Source organism: Tachyglossus aculeatus, chromosome X1 (genome assembly GCF_015852505.1).
Source record: "Tachyglossus aculeatus isolate mTacAcu1 chromosome X1, mTacAcu1.pri, whole genome shotgun sequence".
NCBI lineage: Eukaryota > Metazoa > Chordata > Mammalia > Monotremata > Tachyglossidae > Tachyglossus > Tachyglossus aculeatus.
Window position 1 is genome coordinate 134,189,159 of NC_052101.1, and position 26,202 is coordinate 134,215,360.

Consider the following 26,202-nt stretch of genomic DNA (forward strand, 5'->3'; position numbering starts at 1 on the left):
CTGCCCTGCCGGTTAGGACTCGGACCCCCTCCTTCGCTTGCTTGTTTGCCGCGCTACAGCTACGTGAGTACACCCCCATGAAGAGGCAGAACTGATCACTCTGGCTCGATGTCCGGTCTTTGGCTCATCGTCGCCCAATCTAAAGAACCTGGAGCCGCCCTCTGGTCGGCGACCCCAGCTGACCTCGGGGGCATCTCCCCACAGTAGGCGGCCACTGGAGATAATTTTGAGGAGGGGGCCGACATGCCTAGAGCGTTTCTGTAGAAAGGTAATCCGGGCAGCAGAGTGAAGTATAGACTGAAGTGGGGAGAGACAGACAGGAGGTTGGGAGATCAGAAAGGAGGCTGCTGCAGTCATCCAGTCGGGACATGATGAGTGACTTTCCCCCTTTTAGACTGTGAGCCCACTGTCGGGTAGGGACTGTCTCTATACGTTGCCAATTTGTACTTCCCAAGCGCTTAGTGCAGTGCTCTGCACATAGTAAGCGCTCAATAAATACGATTGATGATGATGACTGCGTTACTGAGTGCTCATTGTGTTCAGGGCCTCGTACCGAGCGCTTGGGAGAGTACAGCGCAGCAATATGACAAACACATTCCCTGCCCACAGCGAGCCCGGAATACCTTACCTATCGTTATCATTATTAATGTCATAATCAATATTATGCCTCCTCCCCCCGCCCCCCTCCCCAGACTGTAAGGTTCTTGAGGGCAGGGATCGGGTCAACTAACTCCATTGCATTCTGCCGAGTATTTCTTACAGTGCTCTGCAGACAGCGTGTGCTTAATATGCACCATTGATCGGATAGTGTGGGAGCTGGGCTGAGTGGAGTGCTGGGGTGGTAATAATAACAATAATAATTAAATGATCGTGGTATCGAAGTGCCTACTATGTGCTAGGCAGTGTATCAAGCAGTGGGGTGGTTACAAGCCAATCAGGTTGGACACAGTCCCTCTCTCACACGGGGCTCACGGTCTCAATCCCCATTTTCCAGATGAGGTAACTGAGGTCCGGAGAAGCGAAGTGACTTTCCCAAGGTCGCCCAGCAGACAAGTGGTCGAGTGGGGATCAGAACCCTCGACCTCCGGACTCCCGGGCCCGTGGCTGGGAGGAGGGGCTGGGGCTTCCGACGACGGCGCGCCACCGTGCGGCCGGAGGGGGGAGGGCAGCGAGAGGCCCTGGCCGCCGGAGGCCGTTGAGGGTGGCCGTGGGGGGGGGGGGGGGAGGGCCCACGTGAGCGGGAAGGGGGGGGCGCCCCTTGTCAGTCACCGGGAGGGCCCACGTGAGCGGGAAGGGGGGGGCGCCCAGTGTCACGGGGAGGGCCCACGTGAGCGGGAAGGGGGGGGGCGCCCAGTGTCACGAGGAGGGCCCACGTGAGCGGGAAGGGTGGGGCGCCCCTTGTCAGTCACCAGGAGGGCCCACGTGAGCGGGAAGGGTGGGGCGCCCAGTGTCACGGGGAGGGCCCACGTGAGCGGGAAGGGTGGGGCGCCCAGTGTCACGAGGAGGGCCCACGTGAGCGGGAAGGGTGGGGCTCCCCTTGTCACCAGGAGGGCCCACGTGAGCGGGAAGGGTGGGGCGCCCAGTGTCACGGGGAGGGCCCACGTGAGCGGGAAGGGTGGGGCGCCCAGTGTCACGAGGAGGGCGGAAGTGGCGCGCGGGGCCGGGGAGGAGCCGTTGCGCGGGAAAAGAGAGGCGACGGTTGGGCCGGCAGAGCCGGGTGTGGCTGAGGCGTCGAGGAGGAGCCGGGGCCCTGAGGAGGAGCCGCCACGCCCGGGAGAAGCCGCCGCCGGCGGGGAGCCACCACAGTTAGCACGTGAGGCCGAGGGCAGGTGGGCCGAGGGGCCGGACATCTTGGGCGGGAGCCCGCACAGTCGAGTTTGTCCCCGCCACGGGGATCGAGGGGCGTTTGGGCAGAGCCTATCTCCTCCATGGGAATTGGGCGAGGTGGCGGGGGCGGGGGGAGATTTGGACAGAATTTACCTCTTCCACAGGAATCGTAGTGGGCTTTGGGCCGAATTTACCTCAACCTGGTTTGGGGGAGCTCGGGGTAGAGTTAGTTGATGTCCTTCCTCCACAGGGGAGGTCGGGGGGCCCTCTCGTCACGGTTCGGCCGCCATCGCCAGAGCCAGGGGGGGCGGGCGGCCGCGCGGGGACCCGCATCCTGAGGGCGGTTCCTCGGGAGGCCCCGGGACCCCCGGTACTTAGGGAAATGGAGCGCTTAGTACCGTGCTTTGCACACGGTATGCGCTCAATTAATGCGATCGAATGAATAAAATAACCACTTCTAGCGGGTGGCCAAATTTGTGCTGGTGGGTGGGCTGATTGTCTTAGACATTTACGTAGGACCCAGGGTTAAGGGATTTCAACTCTAATCCCAACATAGCTTTACGACAGCCCCATTAGGTAGTCTGAATGTTACCCGACTTGAGTTTTTCGATGGTAGAAATTCAGACGCGAAGAAGTTTTTCCGTTAACCGGGGATCGAAACGTTGCCCAGCGAAGCGATGGCGGAACCGTGAAAGGAAGCTAGATCTCCTTTTGCTTTGGAAAATATGCCCCATACAAGAGACTAAAAATCAAATAGCCCGAAAAGGGGTATTGTCTCTGAAATGTGCTTATACTGTTCATTTATTTTACCGTACTGGCAATGTTATGAAATTAGCCGTGTTAAATATTTTGAAAATGCACTTTTCTTGTAGATCGAGCGGAAGATTACAAAAGGAGCTATGGGGAGTAGGAACAGGGAACTCACTTATGGTAAAATCCCTTTGGTTATGTTTCTTGAACCAGTTTTCCTGTTCCTCGTCAATGTAGTTTTTTTGTTTAGTGCCATTAGGTCCCCCTCCCTCCAACTTCTCACCCCTGCAGTCTACCTACTAGAATGAGACTAGTGATTAGTGACGAAGGTGGTATTTTTTAGACCACCCAGCCATTTTCGCCTCTCCCTCACCCCTGCTCTCAGTTCCATTCCCTCATTGCCGCCCCCCCCCCCCCGCCCCACCGCCATCCCCGCCCCAAGCCCCTTGGCCTCCTTCTGCCCTCCACAGACACACAAACAGCCATTCCCCTCACCTCTTGGTTTCACTCAAAATCTCACTCCGTGCTTACGTCTATAAATAAAAGGGAGGAGGTAAAACCACTTGAGTGAAGTAGCTCAGCAGAAAAGTACTAGTTTCTGTGCTTTACAGTCTAATTTGACAACAGAATGTATCCTGTAACTTCATAATATTACATCTGGTAATACTATGGTAATACCTGGTAATATGCCATCTGGTTATCAGTTATTTATGTAAAAGGCAGGGTCCCCCACATAAGGAGAACTCTTATTTGAATGTTGCTTCTCAGAGATATTATGCATGAAGAAAAATAACTTCCAATGTCGAAAGTTTCATTTTCAGTGGTGAAAGCAGGTGTAATCTTCATTCAACCTTGTTTTTGTTTGTTTGTTTGTTTGTTTTTCTGGAACAGCCGAGAAGGATGTAGACTTACTGCTGGAGTACATTAAGCGTCAACTAAACTCAGACAACATTGATGCTTTGAGGAGTGTTTTGTTCTCGATTGTTTCAATTTGTGAAGAAAACAGTAAGATGATTCACTGAAATTTGATTTGGGCTTCTCTTTTTACACTGAGATCACATGATGAAAAAATGTATAATTCTTTATTTTCAGAGAGCATGGAGCTTGTCATTTCTTGCCTCTACAAAAAAAGATGATTGTTTTTTAAAATTGAATAGGTGGAAAGGAGAGTGCTTTTTTCTTGCGAAACTTGGCAGAAGGTAGATTGTGAGCCCCTTGAGGGACCTGGACCGTGTCCGGTTTGGTTATCTACCTCAGCACTTTCACAGTGTTGGGCACAGAGTAAATGCTTAAGAAAGACCATTATTATTCCAAAGGAGTGGGGTATCTGTTCCTCTGTTAGCTGGGGAGATGTGGCAGGAGAGTCAGTGGTTGCAGGAGAGCGAACGCCTAGTTGCATAGGGATGTCAAAAAAGTGCCTCTGAGGTAAGCACTGGCCCACAAAGGCTTTCACCCAACCCACAAGCCTAGCTGTGATAGTAACAATCATGATAAGAAGGGTATTTGTTAAGTGCTTACCATAAGAAGCAGCGTAGCCCCGTGGAAAGAGCCCTGACCTGGGAGTCAGAAGACCTGGGTTTTAATTCCTTTTGCTTGCTGTGTGGCAGTGGACAAGTCACTTCACTGCTTGCTGCCTCAGTTTCCTCCTCTGTACTATGGTAATTCAGTATCTGTTCTTCTTCCGACTTAGACTTTGAGCCCCAAGTTGGTCAGGGACTGTTTCTGACCTGGTTATCTTGTGCTACCACGGCTCTTGGCACATAGTAAGTGCTTAAAAAAACCACAGTTCCCTTTATTATTATAATCATTACTGCTAGTAATCATAATAATAACAATACTGTTATTTACCAAACACTATTCTTAAAGAATACCAAACTATCGGATCAGATCTGGTCCCTGTCCCACTTGGGGCTCTCAGCGTAAGGTGGAGGGAGACGTGGGTGACTCACGATTCACTGTTCTGCTCCCACCTCTCTTCCTTCTCCGGGCCTGCTGTGCAATTCCCAGTGTCCCTCCTCTGCTCAGCCAGATGCCTTGTTGCTTCTGGGTGCTCCTCTGGGCTGCCGGTGAGGAGGAACTGTACTTTGCCTGTGGTAGAGGGGAGCTGGGTGGTAGTCAAATAAGGTCAGAAACTTTAGTGCCACCTTTAGGGGGTTGAACCAGGAACCCGAGTGGGAGGTTTGCACTGGGAGGCGTGCTCGAATTCCCGGGTTCTACAGAGGAGGAAGCAGCGTGACTCAGTGGAAAGAGCACGGGCCCGGGAGTCAGAGGTTGTGGGTTTGAATCCCACTCCGCCACTTGTCAGCTGTGTGACCTTGGGCAAGCCACTTAACTTCTCCAAGCCTCAATTCCCTCATCTGTAGAATGGGGTTGAAGACTGTGAGCCCCACGGGGGAGAACCTGATCACCTTGTATCCTCCCCAGCACTTAGAACAGTGCTTCACACATAGTAAGCGCTTAACAAACGCTACTAAAAAAGGAGAAAACAGGAAATCGAGAAAGAGAGAATATGATTGAAAGTAACTGACTAAGAGGGCTAGAGAATGTGAGCGATGTGGTAGCTGGAGTAGACTGAGACTTGCCTGGATTGCAGGCAGAGGGAATAATTGTGATGTTTGTTAAGCATTTCCTGTGTCCGAAGCCATACACTAAGCTTTGGGGGTAGATACCTGATAAACAGGCTGGGCACATGGGGACCAGAATCTAGACAGAAGGGAGAACAGGTACTGAATTCCCATTTCAGAAATGAAGAACTTGAGGCATTGAAAAGTTAAATGACTTTCCCCAAGTCCCAGAACATGTGAGTGCAGATCCTGGAGTAGAACCCAGTTCCTCTGACCTCCAGGACACCGCTCTTTCCACTGGACCCTGCTGCTTCCCTGTTAGGGCTGGCAGAAGCAGGAGGAGTGGGAGATTCGTGGAAAATAAAGGAGGGAGACTGAAGACGTATTTCCTAAGCTGGAAAAGTTATGCTCAGAGTAGTGCTCAAGTCGGTAGGGGGCTGCTGGTATTGTGACAGACGTTTTCATTGTTGGTTTTAATCTCCCCGCCCTGGTGCTACTAGGCCATCCTACTCCCATTCTCAGAAGAGTGGTGGAAGGATACCGAAACTGCTGAAAGAAAGGGTTTGATTACCTGCTTCTTCAGAATAACTCAGAAAACTTGTTTGAGCTTTCATTTTGTTTGCAAGTCCCGTAGGCGGTGCAAGTGTTTATTTTCACGATATTCGTGGCTTGACGCTGGTATATAATCTTGCAAGGTCAGATGTGCCCAGCATATTAAAACAGGTCGCCTTGTATACATTAGGAACTCTAGCTAATTCTAATGTCAAAGGAGATCATTTTATCACATAATGCACACTAATTCACCTGTTGAGCCATTTTAGTCTTCTCCACACTTTTGCATCCAGATTTTATCTGTGTGCTCTATTGGACCCCAACCAAATAAAACAAAAGTAATTTAAACTAAAGAACCTGGCCATAATTCTGTTAGATTTGCTACTGGCAGTCAGCGAATACGTGTTGAAAGCTCAGCTTTCATATTTAATTTACTTGAACTGAAATTGAAATTTTTGTTGGTCACATCGAACCGATCACTGAGGTTCAAAGGAATTGTAGTTATTTGTCGAAATGCAAGTTCCACATAGTTCAAAATCCAGATGATTTTGACTCTAAAACTGTTAGGCACGATTATGTTGATCATTAGAATTCATTGCTAACTTTTGCTACTATCCCCTGTACGTGTAAAGTTATTGAAGCAATGTAGAAAAACGGTGCCAGTGTCAGTCATCATCATCAATGTAATTTATTGAATGTTTCCAATGGGCAGAACATTCCATTAAGCTGTTAGGAGAATGCAGTACAGTGGAGTTGGGAGACACACTCCTTGCCCACCATAAGGTTACAGTCTAGAGGGGGATGCAGATGTTCATATAAATAAGTAATTTACAATGTATAATTTATAGAGATGTAGATAAGTACTGTGGGGTTGAGGTCAGGGCAAATATCAAATCCCCAAAGGTCACAGATCCAAGCACATAGACGACGCAGAAGGGAGAGGGAGCCAGGGAAAGGAGTGTTTAATCGGGGAAGTCCTGTTGGCAGAGGTGTGACCTTAAATAAGGCTTTGAAGGTGGGGAGAGTGGTGTTCTGGCGCATGTGGAGGGGGAAGGAGTTCCAGGCAAGGGGGAAGACATGGAAAAGGGGTCGGTGGCAGGATAGACAAGATCCGGTCACAATGACTAAGCTGACACAAGAGGAGGGAAGCACACAGGCTGGGCAGTTGTAGGAGATTAGCCAGGTAGGAGGGGGCGATCTGACTGAGTGCTTTTAAGCTGATGGTAAGGATTTTAAGGATTTTCTGTTTGACGTAGCGACAGATGGGCAACCCCTGGAGGTTCCTGAGGAGTGGGGAGACAGGTATTGAACGTTTGTTTAGGAAACTGATCAGTGCAGTGGATTGTATGGACAAGAGTGAGGAGAGACAGAAGACTGGGAGGTCAGGGAGGAGGCAGATGGAGTAGTCCAGTCATATGCCCCATTGTTTTCTAGAGTAGCATTTGGAGTCTCAGATCTGAAAATTATTTTTAATTCCTTTCCTCCTTTATGTGGTTTGCTTAACACAGAAAATTGTTTCAGTGCTTACCTGTATTTAGGATTTTTTTTGAGGGCTCATTCAATCGTGTTAAAGGGGTGTCTACTGTGTGCAAAGCACCGTATTAAGCGGTTGGTATTAAAGAGGCAATTGTTCCCAATTAACCTCATTTTGAGGGCAGAAAGAAAGACCTCATATTTTAGCGAGAACTATGTGCATCTGTTAGGGAACGAAATGCCCAGTTCTGTTGAAATGGGTTAGATGTGACTCATTTGCTGTGGATTACGGTGACATTGGCGTTATACTCTGTGCAGTTCGATCGGAGTCACAGAAAATTGGCCCGTTTTCTGAGGTGCAAGTTTTCAATTTGTTAAATTTGATTTTAAAAGTATTTGTGCTTTTTAATAGCCATTCTTGTGACTTGCATCCTTGTTTCAGTCCTCGGTAATCAGAATCTCTGTACTCCTGAATTGTTTGACAACATGGCGGCAATCATAGCTGAAGAGCAGTCCAGCCTGGGTTTGCAGATAGCCTCTGTCTCCCTTCTACAGGGCCTGATTTCAAATAACAGTAAGTGTGGATTTTAATAATTATAATATTAATTATGGTATTTGTTAGGCGCTTACTAGGTGGTAGTCACTGTACTGAGCACTGGGGTGGATACCAGCAAATAGGGTTGGACGCAGCCCCTGTCCCACATGGGGCTCACAGTCTCAATCCTCATTTTCCAGATGCAGTAATTGAGGCCCAGAGAAGTGAAGTGACTTGCTTGAGGTCACTCAGCGGACAGGTGGAAGAGCTGGGATTAGAACCCATGGCCTTATGACTCCCAGGCCTGTGCTCTATCCACTAGGCCATGCTACTTTTCCAATGAGAATTGCCTCCATGGAACATGAATATTTTGTTTTCTGTTTTGTGGTCCATGTACTAAAACAGCTCTTCTCAGCCCTTTTAATCCAGTTTCCACTGAAGCCTTTTGAAGGCTATGTGTGGGTGTGTGTACATCTCCAGTTAATAAGTTTTGGATTTAGCAGGGTTGTAAAAGGAAATCCAGGTGCTTTTGGTTGTTCAATATTTTAAAGCTGGTCCATGTTGAGAAGCAGTGAAGTGCTGATCTTCCAGTGCAAAAATGGCATAGGGGAGCAAGAAGGAAGCTGGGGAATGGTGACCCTTCCCCGTTGCGCGTAGGTCTAGAGGGGTTGCCCCACCTCAAACCTGGTGCCATCACTGCTGCCTCTCATAACCCTCTCACAACCCCACTGACATCGCCACTATCTTGTTGATGAAGATGTATAAGTAGATGAAGAGTTAAGATTCATTCCCTTAAGAAAATCAGAAATTAGTTCTACTATTTCATTCAATCATGTACTTTTCAATAGAAGCAATATACAAAGTAAACCTTTTTGTGTATTGGAAGTGTAGATCTGTTGTTGCTCTATCAGTGTTTGTCATTCAGTACCATATATCTCCACCCTTATTTTTTTTCCATAAGTGCTAAGTAAACTACACTATATTTTGTAACATCAAACATCTTTTAAGAGTAGGTTGAATCACTGAAGAATTACATAAATTCACATGAGAAACAGCGAGGCCAAGTGGAAAGAGCATGTGTCTGGGATCCAGAGGACCTGGCTTCTAATCCTGGCTCTGCCACTTTGGACAAGTGATTTAACATCTCTAAGCTTCAGTTACCACATCCACAAAATGGAGATTCAGTACCTGTTGTCTTTGTAGAGAAGCAGCGTGGCCCAGTGGAAAGAGCACTGGCTTTGGAGTCAGTGGTCATGGGTTCAAATCCCAGCTCTGCCAGTTGTCAGCTGTGTGACTTTGGGCAAGTCACTTAACTTCTCTGTGCCTCAGTTACCTCAGTTGTAAAATAGGGATTGACTGTGAGCCCCCCTTGGGACAACCTGATCACCTTGTAACCTCCCCAGTGCTTAGAGCACTGCTTGGCACATAGTAAGTGCTTAATAAATGCCGTTATTATTATTATTGTACTTAAAACTGTGAGTCCCATATGGAACCCGATTTTCTTGTATCTACCCAAGTACTTAATGCAGTGCTTGACACATAGTTAGTGCTTAGCAAAATATCATTATTATTATTATTGTATGGTTTATAACCAGTTTTTGCTTATTTTTAGGTGCTGGACAAACACTTTTGAGAGAAAGAGGCTGTATTCCTGTTCTGGAGAAGTTATTCAGGTAAACAAATAGGAAACTAGTGTTTGGTCAAGATAATAAGGAACAAAGGTTTGCAAATTTAAAACATTTTGAGCACTTTAACTGCTTGTTTCCTAATAGAGAAGCTCTCACGAAATCTGGAATTGATTCCTTGAACGAAAACCGTCAGAAGCGTTTTCTGTGGTATACGGTGTGCGATACTCTGGCTGCGGCTGTCAGCAGTCCTAAAAATGGTAATTATTGTAAATTTTCTATGGTATTTGTGGCCACTGCAATTAACATTACAAAATGAGAAACTCCATGAATTGTTGACAGCTGAGTTTTTCCAGTAGGGTGTCTGTGCAAAGTCAGACTTTTACCTGATTCAGTTTTGGTTTCTTTTCTTATCAGAGGAAAATCAGAAAGCTTGCTGTTCCATTTTGCCACATGTACAATCCTTGTTAGAAACATGTCAGGAGCCTGTGATAATTCGTCCTGTTTGCGTAACTATTGGATGCATAGTGAAAGAAAATCGTAAGTAACGGCTATTTCATAATTGAGATGTATTTAGGAGAACCATTGTCGTGGAATAATCAAGATACTTGATCCCCACCAATGCTGGTGTTTCTCTGATAAACCTGACCCAAGTAGTGGTATCAACTTATCAGTGCTTTATAAAGTATGGTGCAGTGATGGTTTACACCCAGTGTAAATAAAGTCACTGTGACATTATTGCTTGGGAAGCTTGCAAACAAGATAAATTTCCTCTTTTCCCACTCTCTTCCTTCTGTGTAGCCCTTGAACTTGGATTTGCACCTTTTATTCATTCCTTTCTTAGGTGCACAGCACTTATGTATGTATACATCATTGGTTCCTTTATTTCTTTATTTTTATTAATGTCTGTCTTCCCCACTAGACTGTAAGGTCATTTTGGGCAGGGAGTGTGTCTACCAACTCTGTTGTATTGTACTTCCTCATCTGTAAAATGGGAATTAGTCCAGTGCTCTGCACACAGTAAGCGCTCAATCAGTATGATTGAATTGACAAGTTGGATGCATTTCACTGAAAAGTCTGGATAAATCAGAAAATAGAGTGCGGTGAAAGTACCAAACCTACTTCAGAGGTTTAATCAATCTGTCAGTTAATGGTATTTATTGAGCTCTTACTGTGTGCAGAGCACTGGACTGAGCACATGGGAGAGTGCAGTGTAATACGGTTAGTAGACACATTCCCTGCCTACACCAAGCTTCCAGTCTAAAGGAAAATCTGATGCCTGAATTGTAGTCAATGGAATTCTAAGGAAAAGACAGAAAGGGAAAATTCAAGCCCACCCAGAAGCATGGATCTAGTGATAGAACACACCATTTCCTAGGTCCCCTTGATATAAGGCATATCAATCAGTGGTATTTTTTTGAGTGCTTACTGTCCATCAATTGATGGTATTTATTGGGCACTTACTATGTGCAGAGCACTGTACTAAGCACTTGGGAGAGTACAGTACAACAGAATTAGCAGTCACATTCCCTGCCCATAACAATCTTACAGTCTAGATGGGAAGAAAGTAATATTAATAAACAAATTATGGATATGTACATAAGCGGTGAGGGAGGAATAGATCTTGAGCATACCATTTTCTCATTTGTATTTAAACACAACATTCCCTGCTTTTCCACCTGTTGTTGGAAATATTTTACATTAGAAGGGTTTTTTTAAATAACTTGATCAATCACTGAATGGTATTTATTGAACTCTTAGTGTGCATAGAGCACTGTGTTAAGCACATAGGAAAGTTCGGTACAGCAGAGTTGGCAGGCATGATCCCTGATCATTCATTCATTCATTCATTCAGTTGTATTTATTGAGTGCTTACTGTATTCAGAGCACTGCACTAAGTGCTTGGGAAGTACAAGTTGGCAACACACAGAGACGGTCCCCAACCAACAGCGGGCTCACAGTCTAGAAGACTGTGACTGCTCACAAGGAGGTTACAGTCTCCAGATGTTTGGGATACCTTCTGAAGGAACTAGTTTTGGATTGAGGGAAAAATAGTTTCAAGGATCTGCCCAATATGTGAACCAGTGGATCGGTGTCCATCTCTGGGGACAGGATATTTGCTTGCTCCTGAGAAGGTGCCAGAGCAGGGAGGTGGAAGACCCTGGTTTGGAGCCATCCTCACACTCTGTGAAACAAAGCAGGTGTCTTTGTCTGGGAAGTATTGCCTAGCAGCACAATCCATTTGTTAGTCATCGCAAGGCAAGTTGGACAGCCAATGGGAAGGTGATAAAGGAATATGTGAAGTGATTCCTAAGAAGGAAAACTGTTAGGGCCCCTTATCCAGAAAGTAACCAAAGCATGGAATAGAATACGTGAAATGAAAGGAACCATCTGTCAGTCAGCGTATCATGGGTGTTTTGGGAGCACTTGCCATGTTCCAAGCACTTACTAAGTGCTAGGGAGAATGAAGTATGACAGAATTGGTAGACTTGTTCCCTGACCACAGGGAGATTCCAGTTCAGAGTGGGGAGACACTCCAATGAATTACAGCTATGTCCATGAGTGCTGTGGGGCCGAGGGTAGGGTGAATATCAAACGCTTAATGGATACAGACTCAAGTGCACAGATGGTGCACAAGGGAAGGGAAGAAAGAGAAATGAATGCTTAGTGGGGGAAGGCCTCTTGGAGCAGATGGGATTTGAGTAAAGCTTTGAAGGTGGGAAAAGAAAATTGGCAGCCTGCTGGCTCCAGTATCAATGAATCGATTCCATGGAATTTGCTGTTCAGTAGCCTGATCTTGATCATGCCATTAATTTGTACTAACAGGAAAGACACGTTTTTCTATGCACAAGAATACTTCTTTAGATGCACACAAAGTATCACATTAACACAGAAATGCTATCCTAGAAATGTTGGTGTAGTTGTATCCACTTTGTAAATGGATGCAATAATTCCTTTACTTGATAAAAAGTATTGACTGTTCTGTAACTTCATTCCTGAAGCACTGGTACAGGAATTCTTCATATCTATCGATGGACTGGATGTTTTGAGTGATGTTCTTACCAAGTTGGTCGCAGATTCACGTGAGACCATTTCTAGTGCTAAGATGGCAGTACTCGTGGCAAGTGTCATGAGTATCTCCATTAACCATAACCGTGAGTGATTCCAATACTTGCATGTATATAGTAGTCCAGTGATATCATTTTCTATAATTAAGTGCTTGATAGAGACCTGATTTACACACTCATGTTATGAATAAGTTTGTGATTTATCATTCACCCTGCTGCTGTCCCTCTGATACTACAAACTCAATACTGTCCACCTCCTGTTGCCATACCCACTTCCACCCTAGGTTCCAGTGGTGTTGCAAAATGCCCCTGGCAGACCTAGAAGCTTGTTGGAAAAGTCAAGCCCCTTGCCCAGTCGTGTCATTGACCAATAACTCAAACTGCGCCCCCCACTCCCGACCCAACCCCTTCTCCCAACATACATTCGGCCTGGCCCTGGAAGCCAGCTACCTATGAATGGAGCTGCCATTTTATAGCTCCATTTCATGTTGTTCCCTCTCCATTTGCTCAGAAGCCTTGGAAACCTTTTCCATCCAATCCCAACTCTGGGGCCTGGGGGCAGTTGCCCTTGTAACTGCCCTGGATTGGTGCTTCTGTGGCCTGTTTCTCTGAGTTAATCCTATTCCCTCCTTATCTCTTCCCACCTTTCCCATCCCTTTCAAAATCACTAACTGTCTTGGTCTAGTTCTTCCCCCCTATGCCCACCCCCGGCTCCCATCACCCATATGCTCATAACACTGGAATCATCTTAGCTCCCTCTTTCTGGATCTTTGCCCGCATTGAAATCATCACCATGACCTACTGATTCTGTCTTGGTGTTGTATCACAGTTCATCTTCCTCCCTCTCAATTCCTCCAGTTACTGCTCCCACCACACTGTGTTCCCGGTTCACCTTGACAACTTCCTTGTTGGTCAGTCAGTAGCATTTATTGAGTGGTATTGGTCTATTTATTATGGGAAGCAAAGGGAAAACATGGTGGGAACTTGCCACAACAAAAAGGGGCAAAAGAAATGAGTTGACAAATAGTTGAGAGGAGACAATACTATGGCTGTAAGTTGCAGGGGTATTAAAAGATGGATAGGTAAGTGTAAATTATTACTAGTCGAGAACGTGCCTAAGTACTGAGGCAAATAAGCAGCTTTTGGATTTACACATCCCGGGAAGCTTGCTTAATCAGGAAAGGCCTCGTGAAGGAGGGGGGATTTCAAGAAACGCTTTGGGGACAGTTCTAGTTGGGTGGGTTGGAAGGGGGAAGGAGTTCCATATAAGAGCAGTGGTATGAGCAAGGGGTCATAGCAGGAGAAACAAAAACAAGGCAAGGTGAGAAAGTGAACTTGGAAGGAACGAAGAATGCAAACTCTGGGGTCTAATGTGGAAAAAGGAGTGGATGAGTAAGAGGGAGGGAGCTTATGGTGTGCCCTGAAAATTCTTTCTTCTGGGACAAGGAGGTCCAGTGGTGTCATAGATTCATTCATTCATTCAATCGTATTTATTGAATGCTTACTGTGTGCAGAGCATTGTACTAAGTGCTTGGGAAGTACAAGTTGGCAACATGTAGAGAAGGTCCCTACCCAACAACGGGCTCATAGTCTAGAAGGGGGAGATAGACAGCAAGACAAAACGTGGACAGGTTTCAAGGCATCAGAATACATAGAAATAAAGCTAGATGCAAATCATTAATACAATAAATAGAATAGTAAATATGTGCAAGTAAAATAGAGCAATAAATCTGTACAAACACGTACAGGTGTTGTGGGTAGGGCAGGGGAGAGGAGGAGGAGAGGAAAAAGGGGGCTCAGTCTGGGAAGCCCTCCTGGAGGAGGTGAGTTCTCAGTAGGGCTTTGAAGAGAGGAAGAGAGCTAGCTTGGCGGATGGGCAGAGGGAGGGCATTCCAGGCCAGGGGGAAGACGTGGGCCGGGGTTCGACGGCGGGACAGGCGAGAATGAGAGGTACGGTGAGGACGTTAGTGGCAGAGGAGCGGAGGGTGCGGGCTGGTCTGTAGAAGGAGAGAAGGGAGGTGAGGTAGGAGGGGGCGAGGTGATGGAGAGCCTTGAAGCCGAGAGTGAGGAGTTTTTGCTTGATTGGTAGGTTGACAATCCCTGCCCACAGTCATGGGAATCAGTGTTTCTTAGCGATGGCATGGTTAAACCCTGCGTGGGCGGAATGGCCCCCAGTACAAGTAGTCATGCAACAGCACCCATGTGCCTAAGGAATCAACTCCTTGCCAATGATTGCTGTCATCAAATGGTTCCTGTTTTGGAAGAACTTAGGTATTAACGCAGGGAACAGTGGTCTAAATGTTCATGGGAATGCAGAGAGGACCTGAAATATCTCCATTTGGATTTTGTTTTTCATCTTGATGGTTAAAAATCTCTGTTTTGATTATACTTACATTTAAAACCATTTTATATTACTAGCTCGTGGTGGTAGAATTCTAGCAAAGCATCAAGTTGTTCCCAAACTTTTGACTTTGCTGTATGTGGAGAGCCTAGATGATGATGAGACAGCCAGTGTTCTGGCTACCATTGGACGTTGCATACAGACATGTGGTAAGTAGACATATGGTTTAGTGGGCTTTACAGCGAGTCAAATACATTTTCCATGATTTATTTATATGTGAGTATATGTATATTTATATACAGAGAGAGAGAGAGAGAGAGAGAGAGAGAGAGAGAGAGTGTGTGTGTGTGTGTGTGTGTGTGTGTGTGTGTGTGTACATATACAACTCCTTGCCTGAAAATGACACCTCTGCCAATGAAGTTCACCTGTGGGGATAATGGAAATCTTGTTTCATTATTGCTATCCTGGTACAGATATCACAATTCCTGTTTAGGGAGGAAATGATGATACTTCTAGGTTCAGGGCCAGGGATCTTTTCACAATGTCAAGATTTAGAACTTTCTAGAGAAATAAAGACCATAAAAATAATTCTAAATTAAATGGTCAGAAAATGTATTTAATCATTTTTAGGGTAATCTGTTGTATGCTTGCTAGGCCATTCATTCATTCAGTCATATTTATTGAGTGTTTACTGTGTGCTAGCCATATGTCAGTACTTGGAGAAGATGTAATTTTGGTAAGGCTTTGAAGTCGGGGAGAGAGTGGTCCATTGCATATGAGCAGAAGGAAGTTCCTTTTGAAGTTATGTTTACAAATGATTTGATCAAAAGGAAACAGTCACGATATCAGGTTGTCATTTGGAAACTTCCGGAATGCCAATCGAATTTTCCTAAAGTCTTGACTAGATGCTATATGAGTCACCAATTGCCTATTGGTTGATAACTCTATGGTGTTTGATTTGCTCTTAAACTGAAGACCACTTAAGGAGTAACATTTATTTGTAGACAAGCAGCCCAACAATATGTAAAGATCGGGGAAGCAAGACTTTAGTAATAAAACCATTCATTCTTTCATTCAGTCATGTTTATTGAGTGCTTACTGTGTGCAGAGCACTGTACTAAACACTTGGGAAGTACAAGTTGGCAACATCTAGAGACAGTCCCTACCCAGCAGTGGGCTCACAGTCTAGAAGGGGGATACAGACAACAAAACAAAACGTGGACAGGTGTCATGTCGTCAGAACAAATAAAATTAAAGCTAAATGCACATCATTAACAAAATAAATAGAATTGTAAATATGTACAGGTAAAATAGAGTAATAAATCTGTGCCAACATATATACGGGTGCTGTGGGGAGGGGAAGGAGGTAGGGCGGGGGGATGGGGAGGAGGAGAGGAAAAAGGGGGCTCAGTCTGGGAAGGCCTCTTGGAGGAGGTGAGCTCTCAGTAGGGCTTTGAAGGGAGGAAGAGAGCTAGCTTGGTGGATGTGCAGAGGGAGGGCATTCCAGTTTAGCCCCATTTTTTCCTCACCTGCTAGATGATGTTAATGATGATAAAAATGCTGGTGTTTATGCAGCATGTACTGTGTGTCAAGCACCTTAGTGCAGAATCAGGTCACAGTCTCTGTGCCATAGGGCTCACAGTCTAAGTAGGAGGGAGAATGGGTATTGAATCCCCCTTTAACTGATGAGGGATCTGAGCCCAGAGAAGTTAAGTGGCTTTTCCCCAGATGTCAGCAGGCAAGCGGCGGAGCCAGGGTTCGAATCCAAGCCCTCAAGCTCTCATGCCTCTGCTCTTTCCAGTAGGTCTCATGGCTTCTCTGGATCCAACACTTGTATCAATCAGTATATCAATCAACAACACGATTAAAATAACCCGAGTCATTACTCCTTCCCCCATTATGCACTCAGGGAAACTGAAGGAAGAAAAGTGGGTTTTGGCTTCTGTAGTTGAGCCCAAGGAAGGACATTGAATGTCACTGTTTCTTAGGACTGGGTCCGCAACAGCAGCCTGAAATGTTTTTCAGCCCGTGAACTCTTTTTATCAGCAAATCCATCTGCCATATAGAAACCTTTTTTCTGTATCGTCACATATATGTTCTCCTGCCTAGAATAATAAAGTATATTTGATCTAGATGTTAGTGAAAGGACTTTTATACATTGTCAGTTTCCAAATGAAAATCACCCCTTCTCTCTACTGAGGATTGACATATGATGGCTATCACCTCCCTAGCGTCTACATTTGGCATTGACCAAAGAGCATTCCAATCCTATTCAGTCAATCATCAAGGTTTTATTGAGCACCTATTGAGTGTGCAGAGTGCTGGACAAGGTGTTTAGGAGAGTGCCGTAGCATCTGTACCCTTGATCCCAGCCCAGGAGTTAACAATCTAGACAGGCATTGAAATAAATTCCGGGGAGGGGAAGCAATAGACTTTAAAGCTATGTATGTCAGTGCTGCAGGGGTTTGGGGGCAGAGTGGGCAAATTCTGGAATCTTGCAGTGGAAACGGGCAGAGTCAATTAGTAGCCAGAATATGAGAGTTGACAGGTAGCCGAGAGTCGAAAATGCCACTGCAGTTATGGGTTTCTGGGATGGAGAGAACGGTGGTGTTGTCAACTGAGCAGGGAAACTGAGGGGGGAGAGGAGTGGGTTTAAAGGAAATATTGAAGACTCCTGAGAGTTGCTGCAGAGGTACAAGGGAGGGAGGGGGTTTCTGGCAGTGGGAAGGGCATGAACAAGAGGCCTGCAGCAGGAGAGGTGAGAATGAGACACAGGGATTTGGATAGCTTGGGAGGAATGAAGTGTGTGAGCTGGAGTGGAATGGGAGAAGAGAGTGGTTAAGTAGGGTGGAGGGAGCTGATCGAGTGCCTTCAAGAGCCTGGGCTTTGGAGTCAGAGGTCATGGGTTCAAGTCCTGGCTCCGCCGATTGTCAGCTGTGTGACTTTGGGCAAGTCACTTAACTTCTCTGGGCCTCAGTTACCTCGTCTGTAAAATGGGGATTAAAGCTGTGAGTCCCCCGTGGGACAACCTGATAGCCTTATAACCTCCCCAGAGCTTAGAACGGTGCTTTGCACATAGTAAGCGCTTAATAAATGCCATTATCATTGTTAAAATTATTCAAGGTGATGGCAAGGAGTCTTTGCTGTGGATAAACCGATCCCATCACCACCATCTAGTCAGCATAAGTAAACACTGGTCGATCTTAGCGTCCCATATATCTAAAGGGTGTATCTCTAGGTATGAACGGGACAGAATTGATACCTCAATACACAAGTAGCCATTTCTCCAAGTGTTATAGGTGGGGGAGTACTGAAAATGCATCTCCAGGAGGCCTTCCCTGACTGATTTTTTTCCCCTCTTCCAATTTGATGCCAACTACCTCCTCAGCACTTTTGTAGAAACCAGACATTTATCTACTCAAAATCACCTGGTGCACTTCTGTACATCCCCCTCCTACTTAAGCATTCACTCACTCGGATATCCACTTACCTTCTTCCTGCTATTTGTTTTCCCCACTAGTTGTGTCTACTTCTGTATTCTTCCAAGTAATTCCTAGAGTGCTTTTTACATGGTAGACTCCCATTAAAAATTGCTGCCGGTGATGATGGAAGATGCTAATGACCAGGGAAATGTGCAAATAGCATAGCAAGAGATAGGAAGAGAAGAAAAATTCCCAAGTTAGCCACAAGCAAGAAAAAACAGTTCTAGAAGAATCTGGAAGAAGTCACCACAAATTCATTTTCAAATTAGCAAAGAGAACATTCTTATAGTTAATAGTTGGAATTGCACACAGTCTTTTAAAAAGCCATGAAGGCTTGGGAGGATGGAGTATTTCCTGAATGGAAAATGTATTTAAGCCAACAGTTTCCGTGTCCCCTCCACCCCCAACCCTGCGGTTCTTCTCTAGCATCTCTCTCTGCACGGAATCAGTGATTAGAATTATTTTGGGAGATATCTTCTAAAAGAGATACAGCAAAGACTGGTGGGAAAAAGCACAGGACTGAGTGTCAGGGGGCTTGATGGTAATCATGATGATGGCATTTGTTAAGCCCTTACTATATGCCAGGCATTATACTAAGTGCTGGGGTGGAGACAAGCGAATTGAGTTGGTCATAGTCACTGCCCCACGTGGGGGGGTCACAGTCTCAATCCCCATTTTACAGATGAAGGAACTGAAGCTTAGAAGTGAAGGGACATGTCCATGGTCGCACGCAGACAAGTGGTGGAGCCGGGATTAGAACCCATGCTCTTCTGATTCTCAGGCCCATGCGCTATCCACTATGCAATGCTGCTTCTCAGGGGGTTTAATGAGGACTTGAGGTTTAATCCTGGCTCTGCTTCTTGCCTGCTGCGTGAACTTGGGCCCATCACTCCACCTCACTGTGATTCATTTTTATCATCTGTAAAATGGGGTTTCAATACCAGTTCTTCCTCTTCCTTAGACCGTGAGCCTTATGGGGCACAGGGACTCCATCTGACCTGATTATGCCTATCAATCCAAGTGTTTCATATAGCATTTAGCCCATATTAAGCACTTAACAAATACCATTATTATTATTATCATTGCTATTATTATCATAAATTGTTTGAGCTGGGTGCAGATACTCTGTAAGAAAAGTGTTGGCGGTTGATGGAAATGGAGAAGATGCTAATAAACTTGATCATTTTCTGCAGATGAAAATCTGTGTCTCCTGTTCCAAAACAATGGCCTCCAACTTATTCAAGACTCCTTTTCTGCATCTCATAATGAAATGGTAAACATCATTGTTGCTTTTGTCCAGCTCAGACGTATGCTTTGGGGTAAGTGCATTGCTATTGTTAGAAAAATGGTCCCACATAATAGTTTCAAAAGACTATGGTTCTTTTTTCATTAATGGCTCATGTGGTGTGCTTTAAGCTGTGTATTCATGAGAAAGCAAATATTCTCCAAAGATGGATAAGGGAAATACCAGCTGATTCCTCTTGTAACCAGGCCTAGGTACTCTTTGGACATGTCGATGTAGAGTCAGAAGGAGTTTTCTCCCTGGGTAGCAGACACTTGGACAGTGCAGTATTTCTCAACTCTCCAACTCCGAACCGCCAATGTTAACCCCATGACTTGCCTCCTTGTTCACCTCACCTCACCTTCCCTAGCTGTCCTTGGTACCCTCAGTGGCTCTCATGTCTCCCCTCTTCCAAAAGAAGCCTTCTCTGGGTCCCACTGCACCCTGCAGCAGTCACCCCATCTCCCTGCTCCCACCTGCATCCAAAGTCAGCTGGGGAGAGTACAGCAGAGCAAGTCAGATGTTCCCTCCTTTCGAGGAGTTTGACATTCTCTTGGGGGAGACAGACATAGAAAATCTGAACAAATAGTGGGAGCAGTTGACAGGATGAGGATTGGAGAGAGGAGTAGAGTGAAAATAGGAATGAACAGTTGGATGGACCACTGACTGTCTGTCTCTATATATACGGTAAGGCTGGGTGTAAACACCTGACAGCCTAGGCGTGGCCATGGGGTTTCTCTAACGTGAAATATAGGGGGAATTAATTGGGGAAGGCATGGTGGAGAAGGCAGAATTTCAGGTGGGCTTTGAAGGCCGGTGGATTTGGTTGGGGAGGGAACCAGAGGTAAGGGGAAGACCATGAGCTGAGGGTATGGAGGTGGGAGAGTCGAGAGTGAGGGATGGTTGGCTTATGGGCAGGACAGTGGTGGATGGAGGTGACTGATTTGTAAGATGGAGAAAGTTGGCAATGGCTAGGAGCTTCTGCTTAATGGGAAGGAATATGGGTGGCCATTGGAGGGTTTTTGAGGAGTGGAGCTAGGTGTGCCGAGACATGTTTCAGGAAGTTGATATGGAGAGCTGCATGACAGAGTAGACTGAAGAGGGAGGACACCCTAGGCAGGAAGACGGGGATGGAGATGATATAAAGAGATCTTGAAGCAGAGATCAAGTCTGGTTGGAGAGGAGAGGATGCATATGCAGTGTTTTGGAGAAAGCATGGTAAGCATCTCCCCCTCGTCCCCCTCTCCATCCCCCCCATCTTACCTTCTTCCCTTCCCCACAGCACATGTCTATATGTTTGTACATATTTGTTACTCTATTTATTTATTTATTTTACTTGTACATATCTATTCTATTTTATTTTGTTAGTATGTTTGGTTTTGTTCTCTGTCTCCCCCTTTTAGACTGTGAACCCACTGTTGGGTAGGGACTGTCTCTATATGTTGCCAACTTGTACTTCCCAAGCGCTTAGTACAGTGCTCTGCACACAGTAAGCACTGAATAAATACGATTGATGATGAGGATGATTTAGAATTTGGAGTGTTTCTTATCCACTTTTGGAAAAACAAGGGTTAATGGCCATAATCTTTAGTTTATTTCAAAGAACAGGATTAGGCATCTAGAATTGGGATTCCCAATTAAGAGATCAGAAAATGAATAAAAAGCGTTCTCATCTGTGTTCTGATAGCATTTTCAGTTGAAGATAACTCGAGAACTAAACAATTTGGTACTTGATTTGACAGGTTACCGAGTGGGATCCCAAGACTTCTTCTGCAAATGAAGAAGTGAATAACGATTACCCTTGTTAACTTCCATATTTCCTTTAAGGAGATTGTGTCTTTTACTTCCAACGTTATTTCCAATGGAAAATTGGGGTTCCATGACAAAGAATGTGATGCAGGCTTAGTGTGTTATGTGCTGTTTTGTGTATTGAAGTTTGGTGACATTTAAAGTGGTGGGTGGTCAAGTTTTGTGAGCTTGTTTTCCTGAGAATTACAACAATAGCATTGAAACATTTGTAGTAATCACCCAACTCTCTTTTTTCTTGTTGTTCCAATGGTACATAGTTAAGGAGTTAGAGCTTAGAATGCCTATATATGTTTTGAAAAGGATTTCTAAAACAATAAAACAAAGAACAGCTCTTGGCTACTTGAAGAAAACTGAAGAACCATTTAAAGGACAAGATAAGGTTTGCCGATTTCTTTCAAAGATTATAAACCCTCTTCTAAAGATATTAGTGAAGGTCTGATAGTTCTGTTAGAATCATTTGGGCAGGGACAGAAAACTGAATTGCCAGTTTTCCAGACTTTTATTCTCTTATTCTCCACATAGAGATATGAGGTGAAGGGAGACTTTCAGGGAAGGGAATCCTGGCAATTCATAGGGAAGGGCCAGTTGAGGCAATTGTTCCACGTCCCTCCTTTCTCCTGGGGACCCCAACCCTCCTGGGGAATGGAGTTCTGGGCAGCTGCTGTTGTGTGAGAGAGGGGCAGGTGAAGCCAAGCACCCAAAACCCTGGTGCCCCTTCTCTCCCCCATTGCTCCACACACTGCGAGCTCTCTGGGGTCCCATGGCCAGGGATGGAGAAATCATTTAGGGTGATGGGCCCGAGACCCATCAGAAGAGGCAGGGGGTGGGGCAGTGAGAAGGGGGGCAGCACACGTGGGAAGCCATGGACTTTCCCCTTGCTGGGGTACCTCTGCCAGGAATGAGGACTGAGGTGGAACAATGATGCTGCTATTGTATGGCTCTTTACGAGACCCTCTCCCAGGATAGCACAAGCTGAAGTATAGGGCCAAATACTCCAGTGTGAAAGATGCAGTCCTAGAATGGGACATACTCATTAGGGGCCCATGAACCCGGAGTCAGTGGCAACCAGGAGAAACTATCAGCATGAATTTGCACACATTAAGCCCTCAGCAAATACCATTGATTGATTTGTGGTCGTTTGAAAGGCATCTATCCAGTCGTTCTTCATGTTGGGAAATTGACCCTACTCAGGATGAGTTTTTGTCCGGGTGTGTGCGTGTGTAGATTGTAAGCTCCCTGTGGGCAGGGATTGCCCCTACCCAAACCCAAGTAAGGATCGCTCCCAAACTCTGTGAGTCCTCCTCTGGGCCTCTGCCAATTGCACGTCCTGGCCCTGCTTTTGATTTGGCCTCTTACTCTTGTGAGCTTTCCAATAGTATTTATTGAGTATTTAGAGAAGCAGCATGGCTCAGTGGAAAGAGCACGGACTTGGGAGTCATGGGTTCTAATTCTGGCTCTGTCCGCTGTGTGACTTTGGGCAAGTCACTTAACTTCTCTGTGCCTGAGTTACTTCATCTGTAAAAGGGGATTAAGATTGTGAGCCCCATGTGGGACAACCTGATTACCTTGTATCTACCCCAGTGCTTTGAACAGTGCTTGGCACATAGCGCTTAAAAAATGCCATTATTAGTAGTAGTATTTATTACAAGGCTATCTTTCACTCAGTCAGTAGTATTTATTGATCGCTGTCTGTGTGCAGAGCTCCATATGCTTGGGAGTGTACTGTAGAATTAGCAGACCAGATCTCTGCCTTTCTTGCATTTTTCTCTGGTAAACTCTACTCATTTTCTATATTGTGTGAGGCCAGTGGTAAGTGGAGCCACAGTCAAACCTGCCTTTTTGGAATTGTTTCTGTGGTGTCTCGTTTTGCAGGAACAAGGCCCTGAACCAGATGGTGTTGCTGGCAGTGACCAAGAAAAAGCCCTTCCAAAGCAATGTTCTGAGTTAAGTGCTCAGATTTGCCACCCACTTGCAAATGATGAGTTCAAGAGTCAGTTAGAGAGTCCTGGAGGGGATCCTGCAAGTACTCTTTCCGGAGAGCAGGAACCAATTGAAAGGTAAACTGTAACCAAAAGTAGCATACCAGTTTCATTTCCTTCGGCATAGCCATACTGTATGATGATAGAAGTTAGATCAATTCAATGAGGTTCAGCATCGTATAGATAGAGGGGATAGGGAACCTACTTGTCCCATTCCTTCTGCCCACCTAGAATTCTAACATGATTGAGCTCGTGTAGAATCACAGAAATGGAAGAAGAAACCTTGAGCGTGACGGTCACGTGGACCTGCCCTTTGCCCAGCTCCCGCACCAGCTTGCCACCTCTTTCCGCATCAGACAAAAGCAGCTTCAAGGCTGTCCACCTTCTGGCAAGGCAGTGTGTGTCTTGCTTCTGATGTATGTCTCTGGGTGCTTAGAACATTGTTTCGTTCAGGGAATGCCCTCGATTGATTGGTTGACTGTGGTTGGTTATGATGCCCCACGTCTTTTTCAGATGTTTTGCACCTGGTCAGACTTTCCCTTTCTGATTACTTTCTTTCTACTTAAGCATATTACCTCAAACCATCCTTTCTGACTTTCTGTTGCCTTCTTTAAGGAGAATTTGTTCACAGTCACTTGGCCTTCCAGATTTTCACCCACACTAACTACCCAGTGTTGTACTGACTCAAAATTGGATGAGCATACTCTCCAATCCTTCACCTCACTCCTTGATCAAGATGCAAACTAGGACCATCTATGATGTTGTTTTAACTTACTATCCCTTTTCTTTTAGTGAATCTGTGTTTGACCATGCAGCTCTGGCAGTTGAAAATGGAGCACAGCAGCCACCAAAGGAAGGTACAGTAGCAAACGTTTTCTCTCCTTTATGTTGAGCTTAGCTGGAAATTTTAGGGGAGAAAATGGGTCCAGTTTTCACCATCTCAAGTGGCTGTTTCAGCTCTTACCTTCCACTATATGTGGTTCCATCGCCTGGAGCCTTTCCACATCTGAAATAAAGCCTTTCAGCAACAGAGTGACTGCATTAGTAGCTGCACGTTAAGAGCTAGAGACAGTTTTTCATGGTGAAAAGTGTTACCAGAATACCGAGGAAGTTTTATTAATGAGAACCTGGGTGAATCGTGTTGGGGAAATTATTTTTGTCCCAACCCAATTAGCAGTAGTAGTGGGAGTGTTGGGAGCCGTTCTTAAGTGCCCACTTCCTTGTTGGGGTGCACTGTACTTGGTAGGTGCCCTTGGGCAGTTCAGAATAACCAAGTGACTCATTCCCTGGGCACAAGTTGCTCATGCTCAAATGGGGGATCATAAGTGCTAGAGGCTGTACAGCAATTCATAAATGCTAGAGTTGGCCAAAGGAGCAGTATGACCCAAGATGCTGGGAAGCAAATTGGGGCGAGCTGGTCATAAGAGTTAGGATTTCAGGAGGGATTTGAATGAGGGAAGAGGTGCGTGGGGATGATGTCTGATGTGGGGAAGAAGGGAGTCCCAAGCCAGGAGAACTGGGTGAGTAAGGCGTTGGAGGTGGGAGAGTTGAGCACAAAGTGTAGTCAGAAGGTGAGCTGTGGGGGAAAGAGGAGAGTGACTTGGGGGATAGCAGGTAGAGAGACCAGTTAGGTCAGGCGGGGCCAGATGGTGGAGTTCCTGGAAGCCGATCGTTCGTAGTTTTCTTTTGATTCAGAGAGTCGCAGGGGGCCAGGGGAGGTTTTGGAGAGTAGGAGAGATGTGGGCTGCGTGATGGTATTTTGGAAAGATGGTCTGTGCAGCAGTTCATAGTAGGAAGAGCAGCATTTATTATGGGCTTCCCGTGTGCAGAACACTGTACTAAGTCCTGAGTGAGAATTAGACGTGGGCACTGCTGTACACTCCCTCACACAGTTCTCTCACGGGTGTTGCTAAATGTTGAAGAGAAAGGAGCAGAGGTAGCCGTGCTGGTTGCAGAATCGCTGGAGGCCCCTATTCATCATCCCCCTTTGGCGGATGATGCTCCCCAATGTTGTCCACACTGTGATCCATGGGGAAGGTATTGTCCCGTCTTGCACTTGCTCTGCGGAGGCAAGTCTCAGGCATTATGACTGTCCAGGCAAGAGGCGGGGGCAGGTGGATGGATGGACAGACAGCTCAGGAGGAATTACAGACATGCAGACTGAGACAGCCTTTCATCTTACATGTGTAATGGTTACAGATCAACCGAAGAATCCCTAAAGAAATTGCAGAAGAAAAAGTAGCTGATATTTTGACAACAATAAAGAAAACGGGAAACCCCTGGAATTCAGCTTTATTATCTTACCTGGGAAGGAAGTGTGCAGTGGATTTAACCCTTAAATAGTACAAGTTAGAGAAATTAAATGTTGTAAAATTCCAAAAAGAGTTTTTCTGTAGAGTTTTGTTTTTTTAATGTTACTGTTCTGTGCTTCGAGCAAGTTCTGTCCTGCCCATCCCAATTAGTTTCACTACAGGATATTCACCTGAGGGGCAATGCTATTGTTTCTTAAAGGGGTTTGTGGTTGCAGGAGTTCTGCAGACCTTTGTTTAGGGAAGCGTGCTGAAAAACAAAGAAAGCACAAGTAATTTCTCCTTTTTAACTGTTTGAGAATTTGCCTTGAGTTCTTCGCCCTACAGGATATTAAGGGCAGAGGTCAGTAAAAGTTTTAATAACGTTAGATTGTTAAAAATGTTCTTACTGAAAAAAATGATTTATTGAGTGCTAAAAATATCCTTTGCTTAAGACATTAAGAACTTAGCTTACTACCCAGAGTGCGGTATGTAACAGGAGAGAACGTAACTCATCTGGTTCCAATGCATTTGCTTTGTTTTTGACATGATGGTATATTGAAGAGCATGTAAGACAACTTTAAGTGAAAAATTTTAGGTAAAGTTAAATGAGATACCATTATTCAA

General features: G+C 45.5%; 1 protein-coding gene across 4 annotated transcripts; it reads left to right on the plus strand.

The window, feature by feature from the left end:
* Positions 1 to 26,202, plus strand: LOC119919594 (telomere repeats-binding bouquet formation protein 1-like). 4 transcript variants are annotated; one of them, XM_038740145.1, is made up of 14 exons: positions 1 to 63; positions 2,700 to 2,757; positions 3,469 to 3,582; positions 7,609 to 7,740; positions 9,314 to 9,374; positions 9,474 to 9,586; positions 9,744 to 9,866; positions 12,329 to 12,481; positions 14,813 to 14,944; positions 19,411 to 19,536; positions 21,566 to 21,687; positions 23,181 to 23,365; positions 24,080 to 24,144; positions 25,487 to 26,202. In XM_038740145.1, the coding sequence occupies exons 2-14, from the start codon at positions 2,727 to 2,729 to the stop codon at positions 25,504 to 25,506; spliced, it is 1,377 nt and encodes a 458-aa protein (XP_038596073.1). In that variant the 5' UTR covers positions 1 to 63; positions 2,700 to 2,726; the 3' UTR covers positions 25,507 to 26,202. The 4 variants fall into 4 exon arrangements, with proteins under 4 accessions (XP_038596073.1, XP_038596071.1, XP_038596072.1 ...); XM_038740143.1 differs by lacking the exon at positions 1 to 63 and adding an exon at positions 1,692 to 1,829; XM_038740144.1 differs by lacking the exon at positions 1 to 63 and adding an exon at positions 1,692 to 1,813.